This window comes from Oncorhynchus kisutch, linkage group LG29 (assembly GCF_002021735.2).
Source record: "Oncorhynchus kisutch isolate 150728-3 linkage group LG29, Okis_V2, whole genome shotgun sequence".
Taxonomy (NCBI): Eukaryota; Metazoa; Chordata; class Actinopteri; order Salmoniformes; family Salmonidae; genus Oncorhynchus; species Oncorhynchus kisutch.
Window position 1 is genome coordinate 16,128,952 of NC_034202.2, and position 24,585 is coordinate 16,153,536.

The 24,585-nt window shown below is 45.0% G+C and overlaps 2 protein-coding genes across 2 annotated transcripts in view; both read right to left on the reverse strand.

Moving 5' to 3' along the window:
- The window catches only part of LOC109874411 (breakpoint cluster region protein), a 129,357-nt gene extending 124,514 nt beyond the window's left edge, over positions 1–4,843 (reverse strand). Inside the window, exon 1 of the mRNA XM_031808851.1 lies at positions 2,562–4,843. Within this exon, the coding sequence (XP_031664711.1) occupies positions 2,562–4,068 (1,507 nt within the window). The 5' untranslated portion in view covers positions 4,069–4,843. The remainder of the gene's footprint in view (positions 1–2,561) is intronic.
- A 6,513-nt stretch (positions 4,844–11,356) lies between these two features.
- The window catches only part of LOC109874383 (sarcoplasmic/endoplasmic reticulum calcium ATPase 2), a 42,905-nt gene continuing 29,676 nt past the window's right edge, over positions 11,357–24,585 (reverse strand). The window contains exons 6-21 of the mRNA XM_020466266.2: positions 23,940–24,020; positions 21,151–21,236; positions 20,533–20,830; positions 20,250–20,416; positions 18,043–18,131; positions 17,814–17,916; positions 17,488–17,619; positions 17,159–17,278; positions 15,981–16,199; positions 14,366–14,701; positions 13,961–14,181; positions 13,537–13,739; positions 13,330–13,415; positions 13,118–13,251; positions 12,830–12,947; positions 11,357–12,675 (exon numbers count right to left, since the gene is read on the reverse strand). Of these exons, the coding sequence (XP_020321855.1) occupies positions 12,400–12,675; positions 12,830–12,947; positions 13,118–13,251; positions 13,330–13,415; positions 13,537–13,739; positions 13,961–14,181; positions 14,366–14,701; positions 15,981–16,199; positions 17,159–17,278; positions 17,488–17,619; positions 17,814–17,916; positions 18,043–18,131; positions 20,250–20,416; positions 20,533–20,830; positions 21,151–21,236; positions 23,940–24,020 (2,669 nt within the window). The 3' untranslated portion in view covers positions 11,357–12,399. The remainder of the gene's footprint in view (positions 12,676–12,829; positions 12,948–13,117; positions 13,252–13,329; positions 13,416–13,536; positions 13,740–13,960; positions 14,182–14,365; positions 14,702–15,980; positions 16,200–17,158; positions 17,279–17,487; positions 17,620–17,813; positions 17,917–18,042; positions 18,132–20,249; positions 20,417–20,532; positions 20,831–21,150; positions 21,237–23,939; positions 24,021–24,585) is intronic.

Genomic DNA, 24,585 nt, shown 5'->3' on the forward strand with positions numbered 1-24,585 from the left:
GCTCAAAGTAATTTTTACCCATCTACCAATAGGTGCCCTTTGCAAGGCATTGGAATACCTTCCTGGTCTTTGTGGTTGAATCTGTGTTTGAAATTCACTGCTTGAGTGAGGGACCTTACAGATAATTCTATGTGAGGGGTACAGTGATGAGGTAGTCATTTTAAAATCATGTTAAACACTTAGTGCACACAGAGTGAGTCCATGCAACTTATTTTGTGACTTGTTAAGCAAATGTGTACTCCTGAACTTATTTAGGCTTTCCATAACAAAGGGGTTGAATACTTATTGATCCAAGACATTTCCGCTTTTAATTCATTTGTAAAAGTTTCTAAAAACATAATTCCACTTTGACATTATGGGGTATTGTGTGTAGGGATAGTGACACAACAACTCAATATAATACATTTTAAATTTAGGCTGTAACACAACAAAATATGTAAAAAAGTCAAGAGGTGTGAATACTTTCTGAAGGCACTGTAAATGACCCCGCTCTGTCATTAACACCCATTTGTATTTAACGAGGCAAGTCAGTTAAGAACAAAGACATTTCTACAAAATAAAAAAACTGAAATACCTTATTTACATAAGAATTCAGACCCTTTGCTATGAGACTCGAAATTGAGCTCAGGTGCATCCTGTTTCTATTGATCATCCTTGAGATGTTTCTACAACTTGATTGGTCCACCTGTGGTACATTCAATTGATTGGACATGATTTGGAAAAGCACACATAAGGTCGGAATACTTTCCGAATGCACTGTACTTTGAAAAACGACTAAAATAGTGATTTTGTCAGACAACATAGGAAGCAGCTCTATAGAGATGAGATGATGACTTGGAATGAAATTAAGTCATCAAATAAAACAAATATAATATACATAACAACTGAAATTAAAGTAATTAAAGTAAAGTGATGTGAATAAATAGTTAATAAGCGGTAAATGGGTTGTCACTACCATCATGGGACTTTTATTCATTGTTTTATTCTGTGGTACAGCATTCAACCCACAAAATGCATAAAGCATTTCATATAAAATATATAATATATATATATATAAACCGAAATCCGTGATTATTTATTAGTAATCGAACTAAAACCCGAACTGACCTCAAAAAGCACTAATCGCTCATAACTAGGTACGAAATGGCAGGAATCAATAAATTCTCAGTAGGAGGAGCCATGTATGCAGATATTAGTTGCTTACAGCATTCGTTTTTACTAAACAGTACATTCTAAATAGTATGTAGTACGATTAGTACACAGTATGCAGTTTAAGTAGGTAGTAGGCAAGCCAGATTTTGCACCACACCCTAAGTACAGTGGTTAGTGTGCATCTGCCCCCCCCCCCCCACACACACCATCAGAGAAGACAGTCTTATCTGCCTCTCTACACACACACACACACAGACACACACACAGGGCTCATCCTGGCACAGTAAAGGGCGCCCGCTGCCAATGGCCCGCAGCTCTGTCTGCTCCGCCAGGGCTGCGGCGGGAGGGCAGGCGCTAAAACGCCACTCACTTCGTCAGCAGAAAGCCCAGAGACACCGGGCCAGAAGGAGACAACGCTGCAGCTAGCGCCAAGCCTATCGCCCACGCCTCTAGCTCCAAGCCAAACGGCTAACCTGCTCTGTTAGCTGGGCAGTAACTGGGCCTCGAAGGCTACAAACAGGTAGCTGGGGCTGATTGCTTGGGAGAGAGGGGGAAAATATAGCTTTCTTTGTCTAGGACTCCAGTAAAAGCTTCTAGAAAAAAAGCTTGTTGGGTTTCAGAAATAGTCGTGGGCTGAGTCAGAAGCCTCTCTCTGCCTGTTTCTAATGGTACCCTATTCCCTAATACAGTGCTCTACTGTTGACTAGCGTTCTATGAGCCCTGGTCAAATGTAGTGCATTACATAGGGAATAGGGTGCCATTTAGGATGCACACTCTGTCCCACCTGGCTGGCTGCGGCTCACAGACACACACGCACATCTACTCTGTGAGGCTCATGTAGCCCTCTAATAGCCCTCACAACGAACGTACCTGCTCCGAGACCAGGGAGGGAGGAGACAAGAGTGTCAAAATTCACAGAGAGAGAAGAGTGAATGAGGGGAAAAGCTGCTCACACAGACAAAAGAAAACAATGCTGACAATTCATTGTTCAGCTATTTTTAGGAGGAGCCCGTGTCTCACAAGGCTTAGTGGCTCGATGACTGTGTAATGAACAGGCAACGAAGAGAGCACTCAGTGCAGGCACTTAGTCTGGTTTCTATGGGTCGTCTCAGTCAAGAGGTCAAACCTGACATTTTAAGTACCAGAAACTACACCTGAGAATCAACGGCACCAATGCAAGGACCTGCAGTTGTGAGATTTAAGTCAAATAAAAAAAATTAAACCTTTGGTTTTGATTTAGATGCTCTAAATCCTACCAGTGTGGATGATGAGGCTCTCTAAGCCCATCCTCACTCCTTCCTTACATGGCAGTCAATCAACGCTGCCAGGCAACGGTCAGCGTTGGACTGCCCCCTCAATCTCCAGACAGGAACCTAGAGCTAAGATTAGAGAGGGCGGTGGCCACTCACCCAGGTCTCCATGGAAACTGCTGTCATGAGGGGCTCTGCTGGTCGGCGTGGTGTCCGGGTCGAGCGGGGGCCAGATCTGGCCGGTCTTACGGACGCTCACGATGGTGGCTTCGGACATGACCACATGGCCCTGCTGGCGGTGGGGACGCTTCTGGGACTGTGGCGTGGGGGGGCTGCTGCTGTCAATAGAATGCTGGGAGTTCTGTGAGTTCTGCGAGGGCGAGCGGCTCTTCTCCCTGAAAGGCCGGCGGTAGGCCGTGGTGGGGCTGGGCGACACGTGGCTGGACTGGCCAGACGAGAAGTCCTCCTCGCTGGACGTAAGGTTCTCATTGGAGCTGCAGTCTGGTGTGTAGCCGCCGCCTCCGCCCCCCACGTCCTCAAAGCTCCCAGGAGAGTAGGAGCGCCGGGGCCAGGTCAGGTGGTGCTCGTCTCCAACGTGGTTCCTCATGGTGACGCCCCCTTTCCCATCCCCCCCACCCTCGCCCATCATCACCCCGCCCACGTAGACGCTGGTGTAAGGCTGGAAGTCAGAGGGTTGCCATGGGGGTGGAGGGGGCTGTTTGCCCCCGTTGGTCTTGGGGTGGCGTGGGTTGGGGTCCCCATCCTCATACTCAGCATCGTACCCACAAGTGCTCTCTGTAGAGCGCCCTCTGTAGACAGGGCGGGTGCGGAGCTCGCCTGCCACAGTGGCCAGGTTGCCTGGCAGAGAGTGCAGGGACCTCTTGCGCTCCATCTGCATGGCCTGGCTGCCCAGGGTGCTGATCTTGTCAGAGACGTCTCGGTCGTTGACCCTGACCAGGCCCCTGTCATGGTGAAACTCCATGTTGGTGTAGAAGGGCTGCTGCTGCTTCTCCTGGCTCTTCCCTCCATCCCCGGCAGAGTGAGAGTTGGCCCGCTTGATCCTCTCAAAGTTGGACCTCAGCGCTGCCACCCCCAGCCCCATGCCAAGCTTGTCATTGGGGTCAGACGCTAGGTCCTTGTTTGAGGGTGGGTTTGGACGGCGAGGGGAGATACCCCCTTTCTGTTTGGAGGGCGAGAGGCCGTCTGTCTCGCAGGGCTCTACCTGCTGGGGCACCTCGAAGGCAGACTGGAGCTCCAGCTCGTCACTGTGGGAGGCTGACTTCCGGGCTGTAGGGGGTCTCTGTTTGGACCTGGCCTCCCCCACCGGTTGGAACCGGCTCCGCTCCCCTTGTTCCTGTACGTGTGGCTGCTGAGACTCAGCGCCCAGCCCTGCCTGGTCCCCTACCTCATTCATCTGGGCCTTCCTGAAACCCCAGCGCTGGCGGTCATAACTCTTCCTCTCCTTGGCCAGCAGTGTCTGCAGGTAGATCATACGGAAACGCTCCTTGTTCACCTCCATCTCCAGCCGCCGGATGGAGGCTTTGCACTTCTCCAGCTCCTGCTCAATGCCCCCCACCGACCTGAGCTCCATCTTTGGGGGGTCTGACTCGGGAAACTGAGCTTTCCACGCTTCAATAAATCCCACCGGCTCCACCATTGTTGACATTTACTGTATAGCAATACAGATCTGACCCGGGTGATGTCACCAGTAGCCGTATTTCTCGCCTATCATCCAGTTTCCAACAGGGGAAAATCGGAATGTACCTAGAGAATCTACAATAGAAAAAAACCATTCATTTTAATGGTATGATAAAGCGGTTCAAAAACGGACACTTTAACTGTTGTCACACGTCTTTACCGATTTCGCAGACAAAATATATTGTATTGTCAACAATAGAAATATAAGTATTTCCAGTCAAACGCCTGTTCTGCATTATTCCTGAAAGGCCACTTGCAGAATGAGAAAAAAAAATCTGTCTCGACACAATGACAGCATCTGTCCTCCTGAGCGGATGATCAGGATCTAGAGCGGATCTGGATCTTCCGTGTGATGAGAAAGTGATAACGGCTCTGCAACTACTTACTTTACATTTTCTTATTCAATTCACTTTATTCCATCATTGATGATCCTCGTTCATTCACATGACAACATCCCTGTTCCATTATCGCCTCCAGTTGTTCCTAGCCCTTTGTACCAGCAGCGTCCAAGGAGAATGGCATAAAAAGAGAGAAACCCGCGAACGATATAATTTTCCCACGACAAAATTCCTTTCTCCTGTTGCTATTCGAAATTGATAATTAATTCTAATTTGTTTTGCCTTGTCACCCCATGTTTTCGCGGTTCCGTGTCAATGTACAGTTTATCCAGACATTCCCCGTTCCTCTCCTGTGGTTGTGCTTCGTGTTCCCATCTCAATCTCGCACTGGAGACTGAGGCTGCAGGAAAGGGAGGGACCAGACGCAACATGATTGACAGTGGCCACACTCGGGTTTCGGTTCAATTAAAGAGACAGAGCATGGATGTATTCAACAGTATACCACAGAACAATTATTATTCAATTTTCAGATAATAATACATTATTCAGGAGGAGGATAATTTATTGATATTTCAGTCAATCCTATAAGCATAATATATAGCCGAGACTCATGGATGTAGTCTATATTCTATGCATTGCAGCTTGGATGGTAGAAATAGGTGTTCAAATGTATTATTGTGTTCTCTCTTCATATGGACTAAGAAATGGCAATTATAATAGGCTACAGTGATTGAAATCAACCTGCCGTGCAGGTGTGATACTTGTGGGAGCGTCGGGATTCCTGAAATGACACCAGACTGCCACACTGTGGCTGTTCGCCTAAAGTGCATACAGTAGTAGGCTAATGATTTTTCTCACTTCAAATCCACAATATACACCGAACAAAAAATATAAACACAACGTGTAAAGGGTTGGTGCTTTCTGTGGTGGAGGGGCAGCTAGCAGAAATACAGAGTGTAGGGGTTGGTAATCTTCTCTAGTTGTGCCTTGACTGGCTCAGTGTTCAGTCACTCATGGGGACACTATGTCACCGCAACATCTACAGAGAGAGCTAGAAAATGTAAGCCCCTTGGGTGCTGCCATAGATTTATGTTAGAAGTGCCCATCCAAGAAGGTTCAAGGTCATTTGCCACAGATACATTTGTTAAATCACATGATATCTCCCGTTGCTTTGGTTGGACTGATTATGTCAACATCATACTTTCAAAATCTTAGCTAGCAAGCTAGACAAGCAATCATCCTCATGAGTTAAGTCGACAATCTACTGGCAAATCCCTTTCAATCCTTGGCATTGGAAGAGAAATTATAGATAAAACGTATCGGTGCTCATCAGCCATTGGACATAAACATTACACAACAAGTTGGAAATCGCAAATTCAACAATAAGTGGTTTGGAAGGAATCAGTGGCTAAATGCAAGTGTTGCAAAGCAATCACCATTTTGCTTCCCCTGCCCGCTATTCGATGGAGAGGGTGTGTGGTCCAAGTCTGGGTTTAAGGGTATTTTTTCCAAGATTAAAATGATAAACATTCACAAGGCAACACCATGGGCCAGAAAAGGTTGAATGCGTTGGTCATGCTGTCAATACAGCATGACTTCTTCTGCGTTCCGAAGAACTGGAAACTCAGAACTGGGAAATCTCAGACTTCAGTGAGTTCAAGATAACTGGAAACGAGCTCTGACAGTAAAATACGTTTTGAATGGTCATCCAACTCGGAATTCCAAGTTGGGAACTCGAGCCTCTTTCTAGAGCTCCGACCTGAAGATCACTGACATCATGATTCCACCATGTTTTTTTCCCGAGTTCCCAGTCTTGAAAGCACCATAAATCCAGAGAATGCCAGACATTGATGACAAAGTTTCATGACAAAATTTGCACACAAGAAGTGCTGGGCCACCTTCCTGTTTAGCACAACAAGGTGAGTCCAAAAATATATTGTATGCTGCTGCATAAATTATGTAATATGCCAGGGAGATAAATATATTGTATGCTGCTGCATAAATTATGTAATATGCCAGGGAGATATGTATACTGTAGGTAAGAAAGTAATACTAAGTCTATGTTGTGTAGTAAGCTGTTAGTAGCCCATGTGCTTACTATTCTGACTTGAATGTGCACATGTAGCCTATAGCCTGTTTTAGAGAAATGTCATCATCGAATATGGTAAGAGCTTTCACTGTATATACCCCCTTTATTTATCCTACGGTTCTGACTTGTACAGCAAAAATACTGTAAGAATGGCCCATGTTCGGAATTCTGTCCTGTACATTTCAAAAGTGCAGAAAACGTTTTTTTGACTACATCTGTCTTAGCTCACTCATTGTCAATAGAAATGATCCGCTCATCGTTCCCTTACGCCATAGTTACATTTGAATTGTCAGTAGAAACCACATTTGTTTAAGCAAGTCAACCATATCATCTATGGTTTTTTGCTGAAAATAAAACTCTGCTGTTGGGACAGCTTTATGTAGGCCCTACCAGTTTGTGGGCATGATTTGTCACAGTTAAATAGTGCAATTAATGTATTGTTGTGGCTTTGCTGCCATGCATATACATTATATATTTTTTTGCCCCACCAAGATTTGCATGCTAAAATTGGCACTGATCATTACATGGAAAATAAAAGGCCACTCTAAAGTGTGCAGTTTTGTCACATAACACAATGCCACAGATGTCTGAAGTTTTGAGGGAGCGCACAGTTGGCATGCGGACTGCAGGAATGTCCACCAGAGCTGTTGCCATAGAATTGAATGTACATTTTTCTACCGTAAGTCACCTCCAACCTTATTTTAGAGAATTTGGCAGTACGTCCAACCGGCCTCACAACCGCAGACTACGTGTATGGTGTGTTGGCGAGCGGTTTGCTGATGTCAACGTTGTGAACAGTGTCCCATGGTGGAGGTGGGGTTATGGTATGGGCAGGCATAAGCCACGGACAACGAACACAATTACATTTTATTGATGGCAATTGGAATTCAGAGATACTGTGACCAGATCCTGTGGCCCATTGTCGTGCCATTCATCCTCCACCATCACTTCATGTTTCAGCATGATAATGCACGACCCCATGTCTCAAGGATCTGTACACAATTCCTGGAAGCTGAAAATGTCCCAGTTCTTCCATGGCCTGCATATTCACCAGACATGTCACCCATTGAGCATGTTTTGGATGCTCTGGTTTAACTTCTACAACATTGTGTTCCAGCTCCTGCCAATATTCAGCAACTTCACAGCCATTTTTTTATTTTATTTTTTTATTTCACCTTTATTTAACCAGGTAGGCTAGTTGAGAACAAGTTCTCATTTGCAACTGCGACCTGGCCAAGATAAAGCATAGCAGTGTGAACAGACAACACAGAGTTACACATGGAGTAAACAATTAACAAGTCAATAACACAGTAGAAAAAAAAGGGGGAGTCTATATACAATGTGTGCAAAAGGCATGAGGGAATAATTACAATTTTGCAGATTAACACTGGAGTGATAAATGATCAGATGGTAATGTACAGGTAGAGATATTGGTGTGCAAAAGAGCAGAAAAGTAAATAAATAAAAACAGTATGGGGATGAGGTAGGTAAAAATGGGTGGGCTATTTACCAATAGACTATGAACAGCTGCAGCGATCGGTTAGCTGCTCAGATAGCTGATGTTTGAAGTTGGTGAGGGAGATAAAGGTCTCCAACTTCAGCGATTTTTGCAATTCGTTCCAGTCACAGGCAGCAGAGTACTGGAACGAAAGGCGGCCAAATGAGGTGTTGGCTTTAGGGATGATCAGTGAGATACACCTGCTGGAGCGCGTGCTACGGATGGGTGTTGCCATCGTGACCAGTGAACTGAGATAAGGCGGAGCTTTACCTAGCATGGACTTGTAGATGACCTGGAGCCAGTGGGTCTGGCGACGAATATGTAGCGAGGGCCAGCCGACTAGAGCATACAAGTCGCAGTGGTGGGTGGTATAAGGTGCTTTAGTGACAAAACGGATGGCACTGTGATAGACTGCATCCAGTTTGCTGAGTAGAGTGTTGGAAGCCATTTTGTAGATGACATCGCCGAAGTCGAGGATCGGTAGGATAGTCAGTTTTACTAGGGTAAGCTTGGCGGCTTGAGTGAAGGAGGCTTTGTTGCGGAATAGAAAGCCGACTCTTGATTTGATTTTCGATTGGAGATGTTTGATATGAGTCTGGAAGGAGAGTTTGCAGTCTAGCCAGACACCTAGGTACTTATAGATGTTCACATGTTCAAGGTCGGAACCATCCAGGGTGGTGATGCTAGTCGGGCATGCGGGTGCAGGCAGCGATCGGTTGAAAAGCATTGAAGAGTGGGACAACTTTCCACAGGCCTGATCAACTCCATGCAAAATAAATTTGTTGCGCTGCATGAGGAAAATGGTCACACTAAATACTGACTGGTTTTCTGATCCAAGCCCCTACCTTAAGGTATCTGTGACAAACACGAAATACTGACTGGTTTTCTGATCCAAGCCCCTACCTTAGGTATCTGTGACAAACAGATGCATATCTGACTGGTTTTCTGATCCAAGCCCCTACCTTAAGGTATCTGTGACAAACAGATGCATATCTGTATTCATGTGAAATCCATAGATTCTCGCCTAATTTATTTATTTTTATTGACTGATTTTCTTATATGAACTGTAACTCAGTAAAAACATTTTCGCATGTTGCATTTATATTTAAGGTAAACATAGGAGTACAGTAGTACTAAAGTAACTTTCTATTCCCAATTTAATTTTGTATTTTTCCATAATAGCAGATATGTGAACAATAATACATCCATCCATCCAAACACATCACCTGAATGCAGATTTGGCAAACAATGAGGGAAAGCAAGTTATATCACAGACCGAAACTCCGGCTACAAGACAAGGATTGACCCCAATAAATGGTTTATTAGACAGAAACCAACCTGTGATGCATGTTACAATCATTTTGTGCAGATAATGATCAGTCATATTTACTATGTTCATGTGTTTCAACATAGTGAGTTAAAACAGCTCTCAGCAGATTGAAGCTGCAGTTAAACTGTGATGCCTCTATAACTTGCATGACATTGCTACGACAAAAAGGGACAATTTTATTCAACATGTATAGGACACAGCTATATTGCAAGTCACTGATAAATCAAAGTCACTGTCTTGTTTGTCACAAGTCACAACTAATAGTCAGTAGTAGAGTGGTTATATTGTTACAGTTCACTCAGCAGACCTCAGTATGTCCTGGACCAATATTGTGCAAATTCACAAACAATGGCATTGAGAAATATCTTTGATCAGTGAAGAACACAAATAGTATTTGTGATACTGTAGTATAGGTCTCAAAAATAAATCTAATATGTCAAGGAGTATTGCACAATATTATTTTACTATAGAAATCTAGAAAAACTGCATGGCTACTTCCAGCTGGAGGGCACGCACCGTGTGTTGTACATGGATAGAAAACTACTATAGTTCACCTGATGTGAAATCTTGAAGGTGGGAAGAAGGTTCTTCATGCAGGTGAGAATGTCAGGGACATGGAAGGCTTCCCTGTAGAGAAGAATCCAAATGGAATCGTCGCTCCCCAGTCTAACATTAATAGAAAGAAAAACCCTCAAACCATTCTAACCCTCACCCACATTCCTATACCATCTCATTCCACTTACTATTTGGTCATCTTTTTCATACTTGTGAATGTACTGTAAATGCGTTGTACCCATGACTGCACAGGTTACATATACAGTACAGGTCATGCTATCGGAGGCGCGATGCTACCCAGGACACATGCTGGACAGGACAGTTAGTCTCGGCAAATATACTATGACTAGATGGAATGGCAGGTTTTAATCCTCACCTGTAGAGAAAGAAAATGAGCACAAATATCAGCACAGAAAATAAAACATTTCAAAAATAATTTCTTAACAGGATTTTCAAACGACAATGTACATTTTCTTGCAAACACAAGATGACACCCACACTGATATGTGATTGTGTGGCAGCATAAGCTTAAAAGGTGCAAAAGTGTTCATGTGCAACATACTAGATTTATGATATAGATTTGAAATATTTGATTCAATATCAACCACAACCAAATGAATCAGACTTATGCACAACATCAGGAGCCAATCAGTTCTGTTTTTAAGTGTGCAAAAAATTTGAAAAAAAGACAACGTTTAGCCTTACAGTCAAAAGCCCATCCTGAGTCTATAGCCAGTCAGAGACAAGTTAATTCAATCTGATGAGCGGCAGTCCTAGCTGTCATCAAGTTACAGTGACAGCAGAGCTTCCTGAGCACCAGATGGCCAACTCTCAAAATGACAACAGCAGCAGAAATGGATTGATCTGATGGGCTCAGCTGGTCAAAGTCAATCATTTAATGCTAAATATATGCGGACGCCTGCAGTTAATCAAAAGTTTTAGAGCTAAGTCAGTTCTCTGTTATCAATTCTTGGTATAAGCGATTGGTGTGTTAAGAAATGTGGAGGAAGAATGTAATACTCACTAGTGAAAGGGAAGCCAGTGGAAGGCATTGAAGGAGAAAGTAGTTGTTAAAACACACACACAGTGCAATCAAACCAAGGCCTCTAACAAAAGACATGCTTCACACAGAGGGAAGTTTCTACATTGGATTGCTGAAAATCAGACCCATTTAATAAGCCGATAAATGTGATTGTATGGACTCCTTGGGACTCCTATTCTAAAAGTATACGCCACTTTCAGACTTGTAAGCCCCCCCAAAATACTCTAGATCAGAGTTCTGTATAAACACACCCTGACAATCACGTCGCGACCAATAAGCACGAAGCATTCAGACTTTGTACATTATCTATGTTCAAGTATGTGCCCATCCAAAACCCACACTGTATAGAAATGATCTGGACACCATTAGCTTAGTCCTGGTAAAGAAAGACAAAAACACATCGATTCAAAGGGTTCATGAATGTATTTGTTTTAAGTAGAAATAAAAAATAAAAAAAATTGTTGGAAGTTCATGGTTTGAGTAGTCAATTGGAAAACCTGCATTTAAATCAAATGTTTCGTAGCCTTTGCTCTCCTTTGAACCAACCCATGTCCCACAGAGACGGCAACATTTACATCCTTTAAAACAAGTTAGAGGGAAGGCCAATCGGTTTTTGTCAAGTTGGTTTTCTACACAAGGAAATAGGGGCGCACCTCAGGCTTCATAACTATATTGACTAAATGTTGAATAGAGACTAAAGCAAAGTATGTAAAAACATCTAGAAATGAGCTAAATTGATCATATTGAGGTAGCTGTGCTCTGCCTAGTGCAGAAATACTGGCTTTTCAAAATCAAAGAGTTCCGTTTAAAAATAAACAAATCCATGGTCATTTTTACATTGATGCGGGGAGACGTGACTAAATCGTAAGTGAAAAAAACATACATTTCATGCTAGGTCAAAGAACATGCAGCTTTCATTTTTCAGGAAACTTTTGTTTTCAGCAATGCATACAATCACTCCACAAACTCATCACACCCATCTCCTGCCAACTGGGACTTGTCCATCGTTTACACAAAGTGATGAACAAAAACAGTTGCATACAATAGTGTTAAATCTCTGTACAGGTCAATGGACTGCTTTTAAATATCTAATTTGTATACTCATGAAAAGGGAAGCGGAAAATAGGAATGTATTATTTCTACTGTAGTGAAATGAGACAAAATTACAGTCCCAAATCATTAAAAAAATACACATTTAAAAAGGCAATATGAACAATAAAAACTGACAAGTTTTTTTTCTTCCGTTCGAACCAGCAAAAAGTCCACAGCTATGGGCATAATGGTCAACTGACACTCAACAGGACTTTAATTGTTACATTTTTATATTATTTGTTTAGTTTGTGTCCTCGTGCATGCTCGGCAGGCACACAGGCACACACTAAGTCTACACAAACACACTCACTCTAGCTACGCACACACAGGAGGAAGAGGGTTGTGCTCAAGTCAGTCAGGACCAGAACATGTCTGCCATGTTAGTGTCGGTGCTGTAAATCCACAGCAGCAGCGGGAGGGTGAGGGCCACAAAGGGCCAGGAGATGCCCTCCATGCATGCAAACAGGGAGCAGCATTTGCTGCTGGGCTTCTCCAGCTCTTTACCAGGGTAGTTCTCCATGTAGTTCCTGGCTGCTAACTTTAGGACCTCGTCCAGCAGGAGGACGGGCAGGGAGAGCTTCAGCACCATCAGCCACTGGGTCAGGTTCAGAGGGGTGATCTGGAAGATGATCTGTAGAAGAGAGGATAACATGAGCGAGCAGGATAACCTCTCCTGCTTTCGCAGTTTCTCCACCCATCCAATCTATTACACTAGCATTATAATATCTTGTTCTAGAAAGCACTTCTGGTAGCCTCGGGCCCATTACTGGTGCAGGTAACCTCACCGGCAGGGGCTCCACATAGAGGATGAGAAAATGCAGGGACATGGAGAGGCAGATGGCTCCCAGCAGCCACATGTTCTCCCAGGGGGGCATACGCAGCAGGGACTGGTTCTCTGACACACTGAGGGAGAGAGAGAAAGAACTGGGTTAAGTCACTGGCTGAACACCCATTTGCCCATCATTTCACCATGTACACCAGATGAATCTCACAACATTATACCACTAGTGACAAGCCTAAAGCAATAGTGAAATAAGACAGGGAATGTGAAAGATGTAGTGGCATAGTCTGACCTGTTGAGGGCGTTGCACATCTCAATGGTGACAAGCACAGACAGGGCCATGGTCATAGGGTAGGGGGACTCAAACAGCTCACACTCCAAACCCTCAAACTCCGGGTTCTCAGGACCGCACTGCAGGAAATGGCTCTGTGGGCAGATGAGAAAAGCAGCTAAGCTAAGAGTACCTGTGTGTGTGTGTGTGTGTGTGTTGTATTGGTATCCTACCAGTTGGTAAAAGGTGATCCTGGGTCCGTCCGCAGCAGCAACGAACCACCAGGCAGCAGCCCCAACTGTTGCCGCACCCACATAGCCTGAAGAGGTAGAGCACAGGAGTCACATGGCTATCTGAATACACACAACAGCCTAAAAACATACAACTAAATAAAATCAATGACGGGATATTTCTGTGTTGTTCTATAGAGGCCCACTCACATCCAATGGCGAGGTATCTGAAGAAGAGCCATCCAGAGATGAGGGGCTCACGGGCATTTCGGGGGACCTTGTTCATGATGTCCAGGTCGGGGGGGTTGAAGCCCAGGGCTGTGGCAGGGAGGCCGTCCGTCACCAGGTTGACCCACAGCAGCTGGACAGGGATCAGAGCCTCGGGGAAGCCTAGAGCAGCGGTCAGGAAGATGCTGTAGGAATGATGGAAAAATATTTACATGGAGGCTTGTTACCGTAGCACTGAGGATCGTTTTTCGATTACCCCGCTGAAGAGAGGAGATGCTGGGTGCGTCCCAAATTACACCGTATTCCCTATATAGTGCACTACTATTGACCACCTCCCTATTGGGTCAAAAGTAGTTTCCTTCAAATGGAAATGGGGAGCCATTTGGGACCAAGTCGGGATCCTCACCAGACGACCTCTCCCACATTGGAAGAGATGAGGTAGCGGATGAACTGCTTCATGTTGTTGTAGATGGCCCTGCCTTCCTCCACAGCCGCCACGATGGTAGAGAAGTTGTCATCGGCCAGGACCATCTCAGAGGCCGACTTCGCTACAGCCGTGCCTGAACCCATGGCGATGCCGATCTCTGCCTTCTTCAGAGCAGGGGCGTCATTCACTCCATCACCAGTCTGGCCATGGAGAAAGGACAGGGCATGGTTAACCAGCTAATCAACCGTTTAGACTAATCACATAGTGGATTGAGGTGAGTTTACATTTACATGCCGAGGGCTGATCAATCATGAAGTTCGAACCACAACGTGTGGAGATTCAGTACAAACAGATGAGGAAGGTCTCAGGTGGACAATGTCTCACCATGGCTGTGATCTCATCCATGGACTGCAGGAACTCCACGATCTTGGACTTGTGGGATGGCTCCACGCGGGCGAAGCAGCGGGCATTCACCACGGCGTCTCGCTGGGCCGCCGGCGATAGGTCGTCAAACTCGCGGCCGGTGAAGGCCATGGACGAGACGTCGTCGTGGTCGCTGAAGATGCCGATGCGGCGGCAGATGGCCACGGCCGTGCCTTTGTTGTCACCGGTGATCATGATGACGCGGATGCCAGCCAGGCGGCACAGCTTGATGGAGGCGGCCACCTCAGCCCTGGGGGGGTCCAGCATGCCCACGCAGCCCACAAACGTCAGGTCCGTCTGGGGAGAGACACGGCGGGACAGTCAGACCAGACTAGAGTCCTGGCTTTGGCTCACTCACACCAAAAATATACAATATATACAAAAATATACAATATATACAAAAATATACATCATATACAATATACATTTCTGAAATATACACTTATGATTACTTTGCAGCCTCATCAAATGGCTGTGGGCTACACTAGTTAATTTAGTAGACAAGATTTGCTTCGGATTCTGTGGCATTCTATAGTATGAAGAATACAATTGAACAAAGCTGAATAAAATAGAAAGGATATATTCTTGAAAGGAATTGAGGGAGTGTACACATGCGCCTATTCTGTGTTGAGCGGTTAACAAAGAAATGGGTACTCTTATATGCTTAATATACACTTATTCATGTAACTCTAGTTCTCCAAACATTGGGCGATATGATTATATTTTTAATACATTGTAAGGCTGCATGACTTGACTAATAGGCCAGCAGCGTACCACAATGCATACCACTTCTGGCTTGCTTCTGAAGCTAAGCAGGGTTGGTCCTGGATGGGAGACCAGATGCTGCTGGAAGTGGTGTTGGAGGGCAAGTAGGAGGCACTCTCCTCTGGTTTAAAAAATATCCCAATACACCAGAGTAGTGATTGGGGACACTGCCCTGTGTAGGGTGCAGTCTTTCAGATGGGACATTAAATGGGTATCCTGACTCTGTGTTTATTAAAGATCCCATGGCACTTGTGTTAACCCTGGTGTCCTGGCCAAATTCCCCAATCTGGCCCTCAAACCATTACTGTCACCTAATAATCCCCCGTTTACACTTGGCTCATTCATCCCCAGGTCGTTACTGTAAATGAGAACGTGTTCAGTCAACTTACCTGGTAAAAACAATTCTAAAAACTAACGATGATTTGAAAAAAATGTACTTGAATGAGCTCTGAGCTCTGCTTAAGCGCAGCAATGTGCACATGGTAGGAGGTTACAAACAAAATGTTCCATTATCAAAAGTGACAGCAAATTATGCATATAATGTTATTATAAAGGTGCAGTTTAAGGATGAAAATGATCTTCCCCAAACTTGAAAATCACTCACTGCTTATATATGCCAGTTAGACTCTACACCCCTTGTAAAGAGGATTCATTTTAAGAAGTTATTTGGCCACTTCAGTTGTAATACAAATCTTATTAAAACATATAGGCCTACGGACTAGGCTAGTCTTAAAATCACTTCTCTGAATAAATGCCCTGCTATTCCTGTCACCCACTTCATTCAAGACCCCTTCTCTCCCTCCATTCTCACCTCGTATTCTATGAAGCGGTTTGAGTCTTCCAGCACCATGTCCTCTTTGGCGACGGGGTTGTCCTTTGTGGCCAAAGCCAGGCAGCGCAGGGTGTCACGCCCCGACCCGTACTCCCTGATCACTGACAACACCTTGTCCTTGATGCCCGGGGTCAATGGCACCTTTTTCCCTCCCACACGGATGTGAGTGCACCTGTCAATCACTCCCTCTGGGGCTCCCTGGAAAGAGAGCGAGAGGAAGTCAAACCAGAGGAAATAAAGCATCAGCCTCAGCTCATTTACTGCATACTGTAGATTAAACTACAATTATAACCCGGGTAGTTCGAGACCTGAATGCCGACTGGCTGAAAGCCGTAATATATCAGAATGTATACCACGGGTATGACAAAACATTTATTTTTACTGCTCTAATTACGTTTGTAACCAGTTCATAAGGCACCTCGGGTGTTTGTGGTATATTGCCAATATTCCACGGCTAAGGGCAGTATCGAGGCGTAGCGTCGTGCCCAAGAACAGCCCTTAGCTGTGATATATTGGCCATATACATTATAAACCAGGTAGTTTCGGTCATGGATGCTGATTGGCTGAAATAGCATTTCAACCATGTGTATATCAAACAATATACCACAGGTATGATGCAAAAATAGTTTACTGTTCCATTTATGTTGGTAACTAGTTAACTTCTTGGATATAGGGGGCGCTCTTTTCATTTATTTAATTTAATTTAAACGTGCCCGTTTTAAGCGCAACATTTTGTCACGAAAAGATGCTCGACTATGCATATAATTGGCAGCTTTGGAAAGTAAACACTCTAAGGTTTCCAAAACTGCAAAGATATTATCTGTGAGTGCCACAGAACTCATGCTACAGGCGAAACCAAGATGAAACCTCAAACAGGAAATCAGCAGAATTTCTGATGCTCTGTTTTCCATTGTCTCCTTATATGGCTGTGAATGTGCCATGAACGAGCTTAAGCTTTGTGCCGTTTGTCCAAGGTGTCTGCAGCATTGTGACGTATTTGTAGGCATATCATTGGAAGATTGGCCATAAGAGACTACATTTACCACGGGTCCGCCCGGTGTCCTTTGTGTAAATTGGTGCGTAATCTTCAGCCGCAGGCATTTTCTCCTGGGATTCAGAGGGGAAAGCGCAGGGGAAAGTGGGTAGCTCATCGTTACCTTGACGAACATCTTGCCGATGGAGGAGCGGGCCTTGTTGGGGGTGCAGTACACAGACATGGACTTCCTGTCTCTGGAGAATTCCAGGGTGAACTCCTTCTTCATCAGCTGCTTGATCACCTGTACCACACAGGGGGGGGACCACAGGACCACAGTCAGAATCCTTGAAGGCACCCTATTCCCTATATAGTGCCCTACTTTTGACGAGCACTGCCCACAAGCAGTGCACAATAAAGGGAATATGGTGACATTTGGGACCAACACTCAGTTGTATAATACTTCACATGAGGAAAATGTTGGGATTGAGAGAGTAGCAAACAGTAGCTTACAGAGTTGCAGGCGTTGGCTCTCTCGATCTTGGACAGGCCCTTGACGTTGGTGTCGAACACGTTCATCTTCTCCACCAGACAGGTGAGGGCAGTCTCTGTGGCCTCGCCCACCTTCTCATACACACCTTTGGTCTGAGGAGAAAGCACACACTTATTAGCAAGATCGTAGCGATGAACAACAACAACAAAAAACAGTTTACTTGTATATCCACAAAAGAATAGTGAAGACTACTGATATTCAAACCAGTAAATCCACCACTGATTTGTGTGACCGGGACTTTTCAACCAGCCGGAAACTAACAGTGAAGTTTGTAAAGGACACAAACCTCATTGTAATCCAGGGAGGAGTCGTTACACAGGGCACAGATAGAGGCCATCTCCACTAATCCATCATACTGGGAGGACTTGACTGGTTTACCATCATGGTACCTGGAATAAAAGACAACAGCCATGAAAAAGGGGAAACAGTGAGCTGAGGTAGGTTGTATTGGTGTATTGACAACGAGACTACACAACATGTTTCTTTGACTGAGTGTGTGTACACTAATTACTCACACTTGTCCCTCAGGGGCGTATGTGGAGCCAGTGATGGTGAACTCCTTCAGGGAGCAGCTATTGCCCTCTGCCTGGTCAATAATGAACATCTAGAACACACAGGGAGAGAATCTGTCAGGTTACAAGACACACAGCAATACTTCTGGACGTACACAACCAGTAGTTCTCTAGATCCCTTGAATCAACCGGACACTGAAGAGTGGGTTGATCTACATGCAGTAGTAGCAGCCTACCCAGTAGGGTGCAGCAGGCACCTGCAATACAAGTAGAGCACTGACAAACCATAATAGCCTTAGGCAAATGAATGAAATCAATTCTACTGCGCCTGGGAATAAAACCACTAAGGATTAAGCACACTTTACACTGGCGGCTGTAGGTCTCTTGAAGAGGTGTTTTCACTGCAGGGTTGACAAGGGTAAGCAATTTACATCCGTGCTGGGATGAAAGCGTGGATGTCATCGCTATGTAAATTAATGGTAACCCACACAATGTGACGGCGGAGCAGGACATTAGTTCTCCATAAGGAACAAAAACAGACAAACCAGCAAGGAGGCGGAACAGGGTGAGAGGAGAGAAAGCAGACAGGGACAGGGTGAGAGGAGAGAAAGCAGACAGGGACAGGGTGAGAGGAGAGAAAGCAGACAGGGACAGGGTGAGAGGAGAGAAAGCAGACAGGGACAGGGTGAGAGGAGAGAAAGCAGACAGGGACAGGGTGAGAGGAGAGAAAGAGCAGTGAGAAAAAACAAACAAAGGAAGACAGAGAGAGGGAGCATGTGCATGAGAAAACAGAGCGTGAGTAAGAGGGCAAGCCTGCCTCCTCCACAGCTGGCATGCAACAGAGAGATACACGCGCACACACACACACACACACACGAGTGAGACTAATCTCCCAGGCGTCGAGGCAGGATGAGAGACGGAGAGAAATATCCAAATAAAAGGATGAACCGGTGTTCTTTCCCCTTCTCTCCTGGGGCACAGTACAGACTTCAAAGAGCTGTGACATCAGGAATGATTTACCAAAATCACAGAATAAATTAACATTCCTCTACTCCAGCCAGCTAATTTTAAAGCTACCCTTCTCACACAGCAGCTGAATTGCAGTATTGGTACAGGAATAGTTCAAAAGTACATTATGCTAGGAACCTTTGCATTGGAAAACAATTAGACAACGTAAACAAGATGTTGCTTCAACCCCCCCCCCCCCCCCCCCGAATTACAAGAACTGCATCACGCTACTATGTTAGAGGGGAGAAGGACAGATCTAAAACACAAGGTCAGTTATGCAACACTACTGCATAAAGATCATAATACTGCATGAGAGAGAGGGGGAGAGCGGAGTGGAGGTAGCGGGATGAAGAACATAAGAAATAGGGATTTAAACATGAGAAGAGAGGGCAGGAGTGATGTAGTGGAAGAGAATAGCAGCAGAGGAGACCATTGGGGAAACAGGCTGGGGGACCGAGGGAGGGGTGATAATGCATTACGGTCTTTTCACTGCCCTCAGACTGGCGATGAGTCACACAAGGTGGGGGCAGGAAGGTACAGAGTTCGGCAGATGGATTTAATCAATCTAATAGGGTAGAATTCAATGAATACGGGAACAGCGGAATTTCATAGCCTCCTCTTTCCAATCTCATTTAAACCGTGCTTGCAAATAAATGAATCCTTCATTATAAAGTGTTGCCCTTCAACCTCGACAACACCCTGGGGATAAATCCACACTGTCAGCAGATGCTGTCAAGGCTGATTTATTTCCAGGGATGATGCCAAATCAGTGTCAATGTTTTCACTGAATGATTGTTCATGGTTGGCAAGAACATGGCCTTCTCCTTACGCAGGTTTACAGCTACATAAAGTAAAAGATGAGTAAAGAAGAATTTAGAGAGGTTAAAGTGTGGAAGAGGCTGCTGTAGGCTCTGTTTACCTCAGCTGGACCCCTACCTGCTAGTGCAGAAAGCTTGTCCTAGGAGGCTAGGTGTGAGGTGGTGTTTTTAATCACGGCTTTCACATTGAGCAGCAGGAGATTTGTTTCATATAGTGACTAGGCAGTAGCACACATACAGCTAGAATGATTGATATATTTCACTACTAAGGTAATGTTAGTTTTAATCATCGGAATATGACCCTGAGAGTCAGACGTAACCATAATACTTATCAACCGCCCCTACATCCATCTCCTCCACGGTGCTCTGCGGATAGGGACTCACCCTGCAAACAGACATCTGGTTGGTGGTGAGGGTACCGGTCTTGTCCGAGCAGATGACCGAGGTGCAGCCCAGGGTCTCCACAGAGGGCAGGCTGCGGACGATGGCATTCTTCTTGGCCATGCGGCGGGTTCCCAGAGCCAGGCAAGTGGTGATGACAGCGGGAAGCCCTGGTAAAGAGAGAAATAAGAGGGGAGTTAGACATATTAACAACGCTGGAGCCAAATGTATTGCTCTCTGTATACTATAGACAGCTTCCCCTCACTCCCTCTTCCCACTCTCTTACCCTCTGGGATGGCGGCCACAGCCAGGGCCACAGCGATCTTGAAGTAGTAGACGGCGCCGCGGATCCAGGAGCCTCCGTGGACGGGGTCGTTGAAGTGGCCAATGTTGATGAGCCACACGGCGATGCAGATCAGGGAGATGACCTTGGACAGCTGCTCCCCGAACTCATCCAGCTTCTGTTGCAGCGGCGTTCGCTCCTGCTCTGTGGCCGCCATCTCGTCTCGGATCTTCCCGATCTCCGTGTTGACGCCCGTGGCCACCACCACGCCCACCGCCTTACCCGCTGCTATGTTGGTGCCCTGTGGAGGAGAAAGGAGAGGTGGTGAAACTACAGGTGTACAGTGCTGAGGGATATAATTACCTCAAATACACATTGGGACATGAACAAGTGAGGGAGGAGCAGAAAACAACCGGGGAAGAAGCGGACAAGGGGTTAAGGATAAGAGGCCAACCATCAGGTTCCCAGAGAGGAACATGTAAAGGAGATGATAGAGGGAACGGAGGAGATTATAAGTCTTGGGTTTGCTAAAAGAGAAAGAGGATCATGTAATGAAGAGGCAAGAGAAGATGAAAGGGGAAGGGGGTAGAGAGATATTTCAAGATTTTCTAAAAGACTCACACAGAAGAGCATGTTCTTCTTGTCCTGGTTGACAGCCCGGGGATCAGGCACCGGGTCAGTGTGCTTGATCACAGAGACAGACTCTCCTGCAGAAAGACAAAGAGAGGGATGAGGAAGAGAGGGATCAAACGCAGCCCTTACACAGAGCAATGAGGTAACAGGTTGACGGGTGTGTTGACTTCACAGCTAACTGAGCATGGCTGCCAATTACAAAACGCTGCATGCAAAAGACTTTCACACTCCTGAATCTGCACTGCAGGGGAAAGCAAGGCCTAGTGGGTAATCAGCTCAGCAAGCATTGCACTGCTTTTCACAGTTTATAGCCATGAATGGGGGGGGAAGCAGCTGAAATACCACAAACTCCACCAAAGGAGTGTGGACACCTGCTCGTCATGGGCATTAATATAGAGTTTGTCCCCCCTTTGATGCTATAACAGCCTCCACTCTTCGGTGAAGGCTTTCCACTAGACTTGGGAACATTGCTGCAGGGACTTGCTTCCATTCAGCCACAAGGGCATTAGTGAGGTTGGGCACTGATGTTGGGCGATTAGGCCTGGCTCACTCACAGTCAGCATTCCAATTCATCCCAAATGTGTTCGATGGGGTTGAGGTCAGGGCTCTGATCAGTGAAGTTCTTCCACACAGGCCGAGAAACCATTTTTGTATGGACCTCGCTTTGTGCCAATGGTCAGACTGCCAGATGGGGAAGCGTGATTCATCACTCCAGAGAACTTGTTTCCACTGCTTCAGAGTCCAATGGCAGCAAGTTTTACACCACACCAGCCAACGCTTAGCAATGCGCATGGTGATCTTAGGCTTGTGTGTGAATGCGCTGCCATGGAAACCATTTCATGAAGCTCCCGACGAACAGTTCTATTGCTGCACCTAGACGTTTCCACTTCACAATAACAGCTCTTAGAGTTGACCGTGGCAGCTCTAGCAGGGCAGAAATTTGACAAACTCTGACTTGTTGGAAAGGTGGCATCCTATTACGGTGTCACATTGAAAGTTACTGAGCTCTTCAGTACATTCTACATTGGCTGTGTGCTAGAATTTACACGTCAGAAACGTGTGGCCAAAATAGCCGAATCCACTCATTTGAAGGTGTGTCTACATACTTTTGTAGTGTGCCATGTAGTGTGAAAATATTTTACGCTTTACAAAAATAAAACCAACATGTGACAATTTAAGATTTTACTGAGTTACAGTTCATATTATTAAAATCAGTCAATAGAAATAAATAAATTAGGCTCTAATATATGGATTTCAACTGACTGGGCAGGGGCCATGTAGTGTAGCTGCAAGCAGCTGTGGCCCACTGTGCCATCGTCAGGAAAAATTGCACATATTGCCCTGGGACGAGCTACTTCTGTACTGTTTACAACGCTTGCCAAATATCAGAACTCAAAACGCCAACTGATCATGCAAAATTATTTTGATGTAATTTGGACCATTTTCAAAATGTGTTTACTACAGAACCGCTCAGCACCAAAATAGGTATATAGCATATGTAGGACGAACATCTTCCAACAATATTTTCCAAGACTCATGCTCAAACATGGCCACAGCCTGCATGACTGATATTTCCTGTCCAACATAGTCACCATGAGGCTAAACTGACCCATTCTTTATAGAGAAGACTCAAAATGGCTGAGTGTGTGCCAAATGTCATCACTGAGTCAAACAGATTGAGATAAAAATATGCCCGTTATAGCGACACCGTGTGGTCGATATGTGCAGCAATATGTTAAGTCTCGACAGAGTATGGAACATGTGTACCAGGATTTGTTACAATACGATGGGTCCCATGTGGCTCAGTTGATAGAGCATGGTGCTTGCAACACCAGGGCTGTGGGTTCAACTCCCATGGGGGACCAGTACAAAAATGTATGCACTCACTACTGTAAGTCGCTTTGGATAAGAGCATCTGCTAAATGACTAAAATGTCAAATTAATATCCGTGTCAGAGTTCCTTTATGTGACAGACCACGCCAACATGAATGTTTAGTCATGTTGTTTGAGATGATATCCTGGAAAATGTTCATTTGTGAGTGCTTGGTCCATAGACGCCATGTACCAAGTTTTGTGCAGATTGGTCATTAGGTGCCAGAGTAGCGTTTTAAGTATTTTAAACAAAATTTTAAAATGGCAGAAATCCTTCATGGCAGAACTTATGGGTCCTTGTGAGGAGAGGGACCTTTATACCGAATTTCAGTACTCTAGCTCAAACAGGGTGAGGGGCGTGAGTTTTAAAAGGTTAGTATTTTCAATCACTTGTTACAACACCACCATGTGGCCAATTGGCATGGCATTGCATGAGAGGGTGTGGTCCTTGGTGCTTTAACATCATGCAACGTTGCAACCTCTTAGTCCTTACCATCTCACGTGAATGATTTTCCGCAAAATCTGCAGAAAATAATCAACGCCAACAGATACAATAGACTACCTTCTCATAACCCTCGGTCTGTCTTTCCCTCCCTCTATCAGTCCATCCTCCTCTACACTGCATTGACTATGCACAGCTGACTCAAATAAATGATCAGTGCGTCACTCAGTGAGAGAAATCATAATTTTGTTCTCACATTGACCGTTTCAGGGTCATCCTCAATTGGTGACTCAACCTGGAGCTCTTCATCAGCCCATAACCCAACTACATATAAGCTCTACACAAAAAAAAAACAAGGGTACAACAACCTTCAGACTATGAATCCCTGGAACATTTCATTCTTGCAATGCTTTTCTGGCTGCAAGAGCAATGGCAAAGACGAAGATTGAAAAGTATGACTCACCTGTCAGAATGGACTGGTCCACCCTCAGGGTTGTGGATTTGATAGAGGTCAGTCGAATATCTGCAGGAACTTTGTCGCCAACTGTGGAGAAAAACAATGGAGGGAGAAACCATTAAGTACAACTAGAGACTTTTTAAAAACATGTCTTTGAGTTGATTATACTGATGAGGATACCTTCCGTAAATGGATTACGGCTTTATAAAACAAGTTATTTAATGTGAAAAAGAGTAAAAACTAATGACGTTCACAGGTAACGTCCAATCCTCCCCACACAGAGATGCACACACGAAACCACTGGCTCACTAATACATGCAGAATGTAGACTAATGACATCAAACAAAACATATTTGCTGGATAACAGCTCAGATAAAGCGATCTGTCAAAAAAGATGAACGTTCCACTGGACGGGCAGGGGACTGAAATAGAAGGCAGCTAGTTCTTTCCACTAAAACAGGGCTTTGATAAAATGTAACTCTCCCATTACCAAACAATTCTTTGCACCACTGAAATGGGACAGGAACAAGATGCTATTCAAGGCTCTTGACATTTATTAGTTACGGCTGATAGGGTAACAGTGTATCCTGCCGTCAGCCTGAAAGAACACACAGGGATTTCCAAATGGGGTTTCATATGGTTTGATTTATTA